Source organism: Heptranchias perlo, chromosome 43 (assembly GCF_035084215.1).
Source record: "Heptranchias perlo isolate sHepPer1 chromosome 43, sHepPer1.hap1, whole genome shotgun sequence".
In the NCBI taxonomy this organism is placed as follows: Eukaryota; Metazoa; Chordata; class Chondrichthyes; order Hexanchiformes; family Hexanchidae; genus Heptranchias; species Heptranchias perlo.
The window spans coordinates 624270-636708 of NC_090367.1; the positions used below are offsets into that span (position 1 = coordinate 624270).

Below are 12439 nucleotides of genomic sequence, written 5' to 3' on the forward strand. Positions count from 1 at the left end.
AAGAAGGTACGAGCCCATGGAATCCAGGGTGCCTTGGCACTTTGGATACAAAACTGGCTTAGTGGCAGAAGGCAGAGGGTGATGGTCGAAGGTTGTTTTTGTGACTGGAAGCCTGTGGCCAGTGGGGTACCACAGGGATCGGTGCTGGGTCCCTTGCTGTTTGTGGTCTACATTAACGACTTGGATATGAATGTAAAAGGTATGATCAGTAAGTTCGCTGATGATACAAAAATTGGTAGGGTGGTAAATAGCGAGGAGGATAGCCTCAGTCTGCAGGACGATATAAGAACATAAGAAATTGGAGCAGGAGTAGGCCAATCGGCCCCTCGAGCCTGCTCCGCCATTCAATAAGATCATGGCTGATCTGATCCCAACCACAAATCTAAAGAACACAAGAAGTCGGAGCAGGACCCGGCCACATAGCCCCTGGGCCCTCTCCGCCACCCACAGGGCATTGACCGATCCGAACTCAGCTTCATGTCCAATTTCCTGCCCGCTCCCCATAACCCCTAATTCCCTTTACTTCTAGGAAACTGTCTATTTCTGTTTTAAATTTATCTAATGATGTAGCTTCCACAGCTTCCTGGGGCAGCAAATTCCACAGACCTACCACCCTCTGAGTGAAGAAGTTTCTCCTCATCTCAGTTTTGAAAGAGCAGCCCCTTATTCTAAGATTATGCCCCCTAGTTCTAGTTTCACCCATCTTTGGGAACATCCTTACTGCATCCACCCGATCAAGACCCTTCACAATCTTATATGTTTCAATAAGATCGCCTCTCATTCTTCTGAACTCCAATGAGTAGAGTCCCAATCTACTCAACCTCTCCTCATATGTCCGCCCCCTCATCCCCGGGATTAACCGAGTGAACCTTCTTTGTACTGCCTCGAGAGCAAGTATGTCTTTTCTTAAGTATGGAGACCAAAACTGTATGCAGTATTCCAGGTGCGGTCTCACCAATACCTTATATAACTGCAGCAATACCTCCTTGTTTTTATATTCTATCCCCCTAGCAATAAAAGCCAACATTCCGTTGGCTTTCTTGATCACCTGCTGCACCTGCATACCAACTTTTTGATTTTCTTGCACTAGGACCCCCAGATCCCTTTGTACTGCAGTACTTTCCAGTCTCTCGCCATTAAGAAAATAACTTGCTCTCTGATTTTTCCTGCCAAAGTGCATAACCTCACATTTTCCAATATTATATTGCATCTGCCAAATCTCCGCCCACTCACCCAGCCTGTCTATATCCCCTTGCAGGTTTTTTATGTCCTCCTCACTCTCTACTTTCCCTCCCATCTTTGTATCATCTGCAAATTTTGATATGTTGCACTCGGTCCCCTCCTCCAAATCGTTAATATAGATTGTAAAGAGTTGGGGACCCAGCACCGACCCCTGTGGAACACCACTGGTTACTGGTTGCCAGTCCGAAAATGAACCATTTATCCCAACTCTCTGCTTCCTGTTTGATAACCAATCCTCCACCCATGCCAGAATATTACCCCCAATCCCGTGATTTTTTATCTTAAGTAATAATCTTTTATGTGGCACCTTGTCGAATGCCTTCTGGAAGTCTAAATACACTACGTCCACTGGTTCCCCTTTATCCACCCTATACGTTATATCCTCGAAGAACTCAAGCAAATTTGTCAGACATGACTTCCCCTTCATAAAGCCATGCTGACTTTGTCCTATTAAATTATGCTTATCTAAATGTTCCGTTACTGTCTCCTTAATAATAGACTCCAAAATTTTACCCACCACAGATGTTAAGCTAACTGGCCTATAATTTCCAGCCTTCTGCCTACTACCCTTTTTAAATAACGGTGTTACATTAGCAGTTTTCCAATCTGCCGGGACCTCTCCTGAGTCCAGGGAATTTTGGAAAACTATCACCAAAGCATCCACAATCCCTACTGCTACTTCCCTCAAGACCCTAGGATGGAAGCCATCAGGTCCAGGGGATTTATCCGCCTTGAGTCCCATTATTTTACTGAGTACCATCTCCTGAGTGATTTTAATCGTATTTAGCTCCTCCCCCCCGAGAGTCCCCTGTTTGTCCAGTGTTGGGATATTCTTAGTGTCCTCTACTGTAAAGACTGAAACAAAATATTTGTTCAGCATTTTTGCCATCTCCATGTTTCCCACCATTAATTTCCCGGTCTCATCCTCTAAGGGACCTATGTTTGCCTTAGCCACCCTTTTTCTTTTTATATAACTATAGAAACTCTTGCTATCTGTTTTTATATTTTTTGCTAATTTCTTTTCATAATCTAACTTCCCTTTCTTAATCAATCCTTTAGTTACTTTTTGCTGTCTTTTGAAGAATTCCCAATCTTCTATCCTCCCACTAAGTTTGGCTACCTTATATGTCCTTGTTTTTAGTCGGATACTATCCTTGATTTCTTTACTTAGCCACGGGTGGCTGTCATTTCTTTTACACCCTTTTTTCCTCAGTGGAATATATTTATTTTGAAAGTTGTAAAATAACTCCCTAAATGAACACCACTGCTCATGTACCGTCTTACCCTTTAATCTATTTTCCCAGTCCACTTTAATCAATTCCGCTCTCATACCATCATAGTCTCCTTTATTCAAGCTCAGTACGCTTGTTTGAGAATCAACCTTCTCACCCTCTAATTGGATATGGAATTCAACCATGTTGTGGTCGCTCGTTCCAAGGGGATCCTTAACTAGGACATTATTAATTAATCCTGACTCATTACACAGGACCAGGTCCAAGGTTGCCTGCCCCCTTGTAGGATCAGTTACATACTGCTCAAGAAATCCATCCCTGATGCACTCAATGAACTCGTCCTCAAGGCTGCTCTGCCCAATTTGATTTGTCCAGTTAATATGATAATTAAAATCCCCCATAATTATGGCTGTTCCCTTATTACATGCCCCGACTATCTCCTGGTCAGATGGGCGGAACAGTGGCAAATGGAATTTAACTCTGAAAAGTGCGAGGTGATGCACTTTGGAGGGACTAACAAGGCAAGGGAATACACAATGAATGGGAGGACCCTAGGCAAGACAGAGGGTCAGAGGGATCTTGGTGTGCAAGTTCACAGATCCCTGAAGGCGGCGGAACAGGTTGATAAGGTGGTAAAGAAGGCATATGGGATACTTGCCTTTATTAGCCGAGGCATAGAATATAAGAGCAAGGAGGTTATGATGGAGCTGTATAAAACACTGGTTAGGCCACAGCTGGAGTACTGTGTGCAGTTCTGGTCGCCACACTACAGGAAGGATGTGATCGCTTTGGAGAGGGTGCAGAGGAGATTCACCAGGATGTTACCAGGGCTGGAGCGCTTCAGCTATGAAGAGAGACTGGGAAGATTGGGTTTGTTTTCTTTGGAGCAGAGGAGGCTGAGAGGGGACATGATTGAGGTGTACAAAATTATGAGGGGCACAGATAGGATGGATACTAAGGAGCTTTTTCCCTTCGTTGTGGGTTCTATAACAAGGGGACATAGATTCAAGGTAAAAGGCGGGAGGTTTAGAGGGGATTTGAGAAAGAACTTTTTCACCCAGAGGGTGGTTGGAGTCTGGAACTCACTGTCTGAAAGGGTTGTGGAGGCAGGAACCCTCACAACATTCAAGAAGCATTTGGATGAGCACTTGAAATGCCATAGCATACAAGGCTACGGACCAAATGCTGGAATATGGGATTAGAGTAGACAGGGCTGATGGCCGGCGCGGACACGATGGGCCGAAGGGCCTCTATCCGTGCTGTATAACTCTATGACTCTATGACTCTATGACACTCTCATCCGGGCCGGCAGCTCGATCTAGTTCAAGATGCCTCGTTCTTTCTAAAACGATATTCTCATCTATTTTCATAATTTTACTGTTACGTGCACCGCTAGTGCTATCAGTTAAGCCTCATCTTCAAGAGTGAAGAGTGATGCAAAGTACTCATTTAATATCTCTGCCACACCCCGAGAATCCTTCCTAACCTGTTCTTGAGTATCTTCCAATGGCCAAGTACAGTCTTTGACATACAGGCACGATCGGACTCAACTGCGATGCCTACCATGGTTGAATAACCCACTGACAATCAGTGCCTCAGCTGACGTGTGTAGAATGGCTGCTTAGGAACGTGCACATGGAATCAGCAAGAGTCAACACCTTCCGGATAGAAGAGGAGGGAAATGAGATAAATGTTGCCTGCCGTCTAATTGTGTAGTTGCTTTGTTTTTTCAGGGGGAAGTGCAACGTGGCATTGCTGAATGAGACGGAGAAGCTGAGCGAGTACCTGGATAGAGAGGTGACCCTCCGTTTATAGTCACTCTGTCATGCGTTTAGTACCAGCCTAGGGACTGCAACAGCCATTCTGCGTTAGTCTTCAATCTACCCCAATTCTCCCCTCCTCCAGCCCCACAACCCTCCGAGATCTCAGTGTTCCTCCAATTCTGGCCTTTTGTACATCCCTGATTATCATCGCTCCACCATTGGCAGCCGTGCCTTCAGCTGCCTGGGCCCTAAACCCCTCCGCCTCTCCTCCTTTTAAGACTCTCCTTAAAACCTACCTCTTTGACCAAGCTTTTAATCACCTGTCCTAATATCTCCTCATGTGGCCCGGTGTCAAATCTTTGTCTGATTTACGTTCCTGTGAAGCGTCTTGGGACGTTTTACTACGTTAAAGGCGCTGTATAAATGCAGGTTGTTGTTGGGTCTGCTCTAATGCTGTTCTCTCCCCTTTGACTAGAGCAGTGTTGAGCAACACCCCTTTGTCTGTGTTCTGATCTAATTCTCTCACCCTTCCCCAAACCAGAATGATCATTATTGCCACTGGGCCTATTGGTATAATACAATATAGGAGAAATCAGTGTACACCAATGTGTTTCTTCTGTGACCCTCTTAATTCATCACCTCAAACAGAGCCCTCCAGGACTTCACCTTAACATTAATCAACTCTAAATGCTCTCCACACATGACCCAAGTTTGAAAGGACAAAATTAGTTGTCTAACTGTACTGCTGGGTGTTACTTTCACAGTCCAAGTGGATATAGTGGAAAAATTACACACGGCCACTATTCACACTTAATCACAGTGACAGGACGATGTAGTGTGTACGTGTGGATCTGTCATTCTGTGCGGCAATTGCCACTCTCTAAAGTATACACCTCCAAAAGTACTTATTTAGCCAATGTTTCTGTGCTCCTGTAGGACTGTTTTTATTACTCGCTGGTGTTCGACCCCTTACAAAAGACACTGATTGCCGACCAGGGGGAGATAAGAGTCGGGCCCAAGTACCAGGCTGACATCCCAGACAAACTGGCAGAAGGTAACGCTGCAGAGGGTGGGGTGGGTGTGTGTGTGTGTGTGTGTGTGTGTGTGTGTGTGTGTGTCACTCCACATTGCCCCAATCACAAAAGAATGCCCTTCACTGCAGCAGCCATTCCACGGTGTCTCTGAAAAAGATTGGGAAGGGTTTGTGTTGTGGGATCGTGTGGGGAGAGAACAACAGGTCCTATTGGAATCTACCTCATTCCATTCATTCCTCTTACTTTTCCTTTTGGTACTTCAGGTGAGTCAGATAACAGGAACCAGCTGAAAATGGAAACAAAGGTGTGGGACCCGGACAATCCGCTGACCGATCGGCAGATTGACCAGTTTCTTGTTGTCGCACGGTAAGTTCTCAAAGGAACTTCGAAAAGTTTTTTAAAGAAGAATTTGCATTTCTATCGCACCTTTCATGACCTCAGAACGCCCCAAAGTGCTTTATAACCAATTAAGTACTTTTTTGAAGTGTGGTCACTATTGTAATGTAGGAAATGCGGCAGCTGATTTGCGCACAGCAAGATCCCACAATCAGCCATGTGATAATGACCACATCATCTGTTCTAGTGATGGTGGAGGGATAAATATCGTCCAGGACACCGGGGAGAACTCCCCCGCTCTTCGAAATAGTGGCCGTGGGATCTTTCACGTCCCTCTGAGAGGTCAGACCGCGACCTCGGTTTAACGTCTCATCTGAAAGACGGCACCTCCGACAATGCAGCACTCCCTCAGTACAGGCACTGGAAGTGTTGGCCTGGATTATTGGGCTCAAGTCTGTGGAGTGGGGGCTCGAGCCCACGACCTTCTGACTCAGAGGCGAGAGTGCTACCCCACTGAACCACGGCTGACACCTGAGTCTGGCCTCTGACTCCTGTTTCCTTCCTGCAGCATTCCCTTGCTGAGAGGGTGCGCTCTGTAACCAAATAGAGGGGAGTCACTCCAACCCAATCTATCAAACGTCCCCCAAAGGGGTGGGGGGAGTGCGGAAGGGCTGGGAGCAGGTTACCTGACCCGCTCCCTTGGCTGTGGATGGTGCCAAGAAGACCACTGTCCAATTTCCCTTGAAGCTTGGGAAAAGTCTGTCCTCGGCGCTGCTAAATCCACCAATGTGCGAGCGAGCCGAGAACAGCCGGCAAATGAATGGCACGTTGATGAAAAGCTTACAGGCGTGACCCACGGGGCTCCGCCGTACACGGCCCATCGGAGGGAAACGATTTGGGACGCTCCTGCTGTGGACTGGTGATTGCGTGTGTCTGGTTCGGAGAGCTTACTTGTTGTTCTCCATTTGACAGGGCGGTGGGGACGTTTGCCCGTGCTTTGGACTGCAGCAGCTCGATCAGGCAGCCGAGCTTACACATGAGCGCAGCCGCGGCATCCAGAGACATCACGCTGGTAAGGACCTCGGCATCTCGGGTCACTGCTAATCCAAGGAAATCTATGTACGGTTTTTGGAATGGTGGCTGCGGGTTTCAGGTTTCCCAGGCCCTGCAAATTGCTGCCAAGTCTGGGGCTACCTAGACTGCAAATGGCCATCACAAACATCAAATGGCTACCAGTCTGGGGCTACCCAGACTCTGCAAGTGGCCACTACAAACTTCAAATGGCTACCAGTCTGGGGATCCTCGCGACTGTGTTATTCCCAGTTATTCGCAATCCCTAATCAGCCCTGTACCCTGCCCCAGAGCAGTGCTCGGTACAGTCATTAAACAGCTGTGCCTCGTTCCCTCGCTTACCACAGTCCCCCAAACTAATGACCCTGTCAATCGATGAATCAGGTTAAGTGAGAGCGAATGTTTGCGCTTAAATTGTCTTAATTCTAAATCCCTGAGATCGAGCGTTCGGTTGGTGTCTCGCTCGATCCCACCGAGGTTGGGGGGTGGGTGGGTTTATGGAATGACCTGCTCTAGACTGCAGCAACCGTGCGTTCCAGGTCTCTGCCAATTAACACCTTGACTCTGCTTGTGTTCCAGTTCCATGCCATGGATACGTTGCAGCGTAACTGTTACGACCTCGCCAAGGCGATGTCGACCCTCGTTCCGCAGGGTGGGCCTGTACTGTGCCGGGACGAGATGGAGGAGTGGTCGTCCTCCGAGGCCATCCTTTTTGAAGAGGCGCTAGAAAAATACGGCAAGGATTTCAACGACATCAGACAAGACTTTGTAAGTCCCTCTCTTCGATCCCTTGGCCTTTATAACTAGAGGGCTAGAATATAGAATCATAGAAGTTACAACATGGAAACAGGCCCTTCGGCCCAACATGTCCATGTCGCCCAGTTTATACCACTAAGCTAGTCCCAATTGCCTGCACTTGGCCCATATCCCTCTGTACCCATCTTCCCCATGTAACTGTCCAAATGCTTTTTAAAAGACAAAATTGTACCCGCCTCTACTACTGCCTCTGGCAGCTCGTTCCAGACACTCACCACCCTTTGAGTGAAAAAATTGCCCCTCTGGATCCTTTTGTATCTCTCCCCTCTCACCTTAAATCTGTGCCCCCTCGTTATAGACTCCCCTACCTTTGGGAAAAGATTTTGACTATCGACCTTATCTATGCCCCTCATTATTTTATAGACTTCTATAAGATCACCCCTTAACCTCCTACTCTCCAGGGAATAAAGTCCCTCTCCAGGGAATAAAGTCCCTGGAGGGGAGGAAGTTTTGCTACAGCTACACAAAGTCCTGGTTAAACCACATCTGGAGTACTATATAAAGTTCGGGGCACCGCACCTTAGAAAGGATATATTGGCCTTGAAAGGAGTTTTTTTTATTCGTTCATGGGATGTGGGCATCGTTGGCGAGGCCGGCATTTATCGCCCATCCCTAATTACCCTTGAGAAGGTGGTGGTGAGCCGCCTTCTTGAACCGCTGCAGTCTGTGTGGTGAAGGTTCTCCCACAGTGCTGTTAGGAAGGGAGTTCCAGGATTTTGACCCAGCGACGATGAAGGAACAGCGATATATTTCCAAGTCGGGATGGTGTGTGATTTGCAGGGGAATGTGCAGGTGGTGTTGTTCCCATGTACCTGTTGCCCTTGTCCTTTAGGATGTAGAGGTCGCGGGTTTGGGAGGTGCTGTGGAAGAAGCCTTGGCGAGTTGCTGCAGTGCATCCTGTGGATGGTACACACTGCAGCCACAGTGCGCCGGTGGTGAAGGGAGTGAATGTTTAGGGTGGTGGATGGGGTGCCAATCAAGCGGGCTGCTTTGTCCTGGATGGTGTCGAGCTTCTTGAGTGTTGTTGGAGCTGCACTCATCCAGGCAAGTGGAGAGTATTCCATCACACTCCTGACTTGTGCCTTGTAGATGGTGGAAAGGCTTTGGGGAGTCAGGAGGTGAGTCACTCCCCGCAAAATACCCAGCCTCTGACCTGCTCTTGTAGCCACAGTATTTATATGGCTGGTCCAGTTAAGTTTCTGGTCAATGGTGACCCCCAGGATGTCGATGGTGGGGGATTCGGCGATGGTAATGCTGTTTGAATGTCAAGGGGAGGTGGTTAGACTCTCTCTTGTTGGAGAGGGTCATTGCCTGGCACTTGTCTGGCACGAATGTTACTTGCCACTTATCAGCCCAAGCCTGGATGTTGTCCAGGTCTTGCTGCATGTGGGCTCGGACTGCTTCATTATTTGAGGGGTTGCGAATGGAACTGAACACTGTGCAGTCATCAACGAACATCCCCGTTTCTGACCTTTTGATGGAGGGAAGGTCATTGAGTACAGCGCAGATTCACCAGACTGTTACCAGGGCTCCAGGGGTTAGATTATGAGGAGAGATTACATAAACTAGGTTTGTATTCCCTGGAATATAGAGGGTTAAGGTGTGACATGAGGAAAAACTTTTTTACACAGCGTGTGGTTAGGATCTGGAATGCACTGCCCGAGGGGGTGGTGGAGGCACATTCAATCGTGGCCTTCAAAAGGATAAGTACTTGAAAGGAAAAAATTTGCAGGGGATAGGGCGGAGGAGTGGGACTAGCTGGATTGCTCTTGCACAGAGCCGGCATGGACATGATGGGCCGAATGGCCTCCTTCCGTGCTATATAACCCCTTCTATGTTTTGAGGTTTTTAGGATTTTGAAAGGAATTGATGGGCTGGATAGAGAGAAGCTTTTTCCGCTGGTGGGGGGGGAGTCTTGGACAAGCTCTTAAAACCAGAGCCAGGCCGTTCAGGAGAGAAATTAGAAAACATTTCTTCACGCAAAGAGTGGTAGAAGTGTGGAACTCTCTCCCACGAAAATCAGTGGATGCGAGCTCCATTAATAATTTTAAATCTGAGATCGATAGATTTTTGCTAGTCAAGGGTATTGAGGGATATGGAGCCCAAGCGGGTGAATGGAATTAGGATACAGATCAGCCGTGATCTCATTGAATGGCAGAACATGCTCGAGGGGCTGAATGGCCTCCTCCTGTTCCTATGTGTAAGAGGACCTCACGCATGAAGTGTGGCAGCTGTGGAAACAAACCCTGGGGAATGGGAGAGAACTGGAGGGAGGAAATCTCTTTCCCCTCCCTCCCTCCCTCCCTCCCTCCCGTTACATTAATGCCGTCTCGAGTTCAGTCTCTTCACCTGAAATCCTGCTCTGTGTCTGATAAGAGGGCTTAAGTGAAACTGACCGCTCCAAGTGCAGAGTTGGTCAGCAGCATGTTGGTGACTCCTGGCCGGGGGGAGTGGGGGGAAGACAGCCACCGTTTGTCATCCTGTCGCTTCCCAACAAAGACAAGGCTTTGGGTTTCAGCAACAACTTCAAGTTGTAAACTCAGTCCTCCGTCTGTGCTATGCTGTAACTGGCTCCTAGGTGGTGTCCCAAGACAGGCTCGAGGGAAGTGACGACCCTGCCTCTCTGCGCTGACCCAAAGCCCTATGATACTGACCTTAAGTTTCTTCCTATACTCCTCCTCTCCTGAAGATAGTGTTCAAAATCATGAGGGGTTTTGATAGAGTAAATAAGGAGAAACTGTTTCCAGTGGCAGGAGGGTCGGTAACCAGAGGACACAGATTTAAGATAATTGGTGAAAGAACCAGAGGGGGAGATGAGAATTTTTTTTACGCAGTGAGTTGTGATGATCTGGAATGTGCTGCCTGAAAGGGCGGTGCAATAGTAACTTTCAAAACAGGAATTGGATAAATATTTAAAAAGGAAAAATTTGCAGGGTTATGAGGAAAGAGCAGGGGGAGTGGGACTAATTGGATAACTTTCCCCTCTGAGTCAGACAGCCGTGGGTTCATGTCCCACTCCAGGGAATTGAGCACATAATCTAGGCTGATACTTCAGTGCAGTACTGTGGAGGTGCTGCACTGTCGGAGGTGCTGTCCTTCAAATGAAGCATTATACCGAGACCCCCGTCTGCCTGTTGAGGTGGGCGTTTGAATGATCATGTGATACTACTGGAAAAGCAGAGCTTTCTACAAGTGTCCTGACCTGCATTCCTCCCTCGACCAACACCACCAAATCATTCCATATGGTCATTCATCTCATTGCTGTTTGTGGGATCTTGCTGTACACAAAATTATTGCATTACTTGTCACCATAAGTCACTGCACGTCAGAGTAGTTCATTGTACATGAGACATTCTGAGAGATGAGATGGTACTACATGTTGTCCTTTTTCTCTCACTCGCACGTGAGCGGGACTCACAACTCTTGCTCTCTCTCTCTCTCGCTTTCACTCATATTGTGTGTCTCCTTGTTACAGCTGCCCTGGAAGTCCCTGGCCAGTATAGTTCAATTTTATTATATGTGGAAGACCACAGACCGATACATCCAACAGGTGAGAATGAGCTTTCTACCCAGTAACGCACTGAACGTACGATAATGGGCGTGTTCTGGAAACTGGCCGTGGTTATTGGGCAGGTTCACCATGTTTGCACCGAACTTGATGAGCAACTCTCTCACTGGATTTTGCCTTCCATTAGGGAAGGACAGGTGTAACTAACTGTCAGCACCTAATGCAAAAAAAAAAAGGGTTCTTTTCAGTAGCAGTTACTGTTTTTATTTTGGTAATTTATCCCAAACGTTCACCTTTCCTTTAGGTGTCGGTCCTGCCTCTGCTACTGAGAATACAGGTGACGACCTGTGCCCAGGTCTCAGCCTGTGCCCCCTTGGGCTGACTCACTGTGTGTGATATTGACCGGGCAAAATGTTCTTTTCTGTTTTTTCCCCCCCTCCGCCCCCCCGTGCCCCACCTCCTTTCCCCATAGATGAACATGCCTCAGCCTCCCTAACCTGCGCTCTCCTACACTGCTGATGCCCATGCTGCTCTCGAGCTGGCCTCTGCGAGCTAGTGCGGGAGAGCAGTTCCGAGGTGGGGTCTTGGGCAGTGTGGCGAGCTCCTGCGTGTGGGGGTTTATGTTCCACTGCTTCGCGCTTGTGACCCTCGTACACTTTCCCGTTCTTTGATGCACTTTCCTTTTTGTTACAGAAAAGGCTGAAAGTAGCTGAAGCTGACAGCAAACTGAAGCAGGTCTACATTCCCACCTAGTAAGTGTCCGTCGGACTTGTCATTGTATAGTGTGACTGTTGCATTTATATAGCGCCTTTCACGGCCTCAGGATGTCCCAACGCACTTTACCGCCAATGAAGTACTTTTTTGAAGTGTAGACACTGTTGTAATGTAGGAAACATGTCAGCCAATTTGTGCACAGCAAGATCCCACAAACCAATGTGATAATGACCAGATCATCTGTTTTTAGTGATGTTGTTTGAGGGATAAATATTGGCCCCAGGACACCGGGGAGAACTCCCCCTGCTCTTCTTCCAATAGCGGCCGTGGGATCTTTTACATCCACCCGAGAGGGGCAGACGGGGCCTCGGTTTAACGTCTCATTTGAAAGACGGCATCTCCGACAGTGCAGCACTCCCTCAGTACTGACATCCGGAGTGTCGGCCTGGATTATGGGGCCCAAGCCTCTGGGGTGGGGCTCGAACCCACCATCTTCTGACTCAAAAAGGGAGAGTGCTGTCCACTGAGCCATGGCTGACACCCGTGAAGACATAGCCCAGCAAGAGTTGGTGCCTTCAGGAAAGGAGAGAAGATTATGGATTGGAGGGGTAGGTGGGGGAGCAGTTACAAATGTTGTGATTGCAAAGTGAATGATTGATGCCTGGGACCTAGAATCTTAAAAGGTTAACAGCACAGAAGGAGCCCATTCTGCCCATCAAGCTG

General features: G+C 48.0%; 1 protein-coding gene across 1 annotated transcript in view; it reads left to right on the forward strand.

Moving 5' to 3' along the window:
- The window catches only part of mta2 (metastasis associated 1 family, member 2), a 72001-nt gene that overhangs the window by 42666 nt on the left and 16896 nt on the right, over positions 1-12439 (forward strand). The window contains exons 5-11 of the mRNA XM_067975475.1: positions 4208-4271; positions 5174-5291; positions 5535-5637; positions 6580-6679; positions 7258-7446; positions 10970-11044; positions 11696-11754. Coding sequence (XP_067831576.1) covers positions 4208-4271; positions 5174-5291; positions 5535-5637; positions 6580-6679; positions 7258-7446; positions 10970-11044; positions 11696-11754 — 708 coding nt within the window. The remainder of the gene's footprint in view (positions 1-4207; positions 4272-5173; positions 5292-5534; positions 5638-6579; positions 6680-7257; positions 7447-10969; positions 11045-11695; positions 11755-12439) is intronic.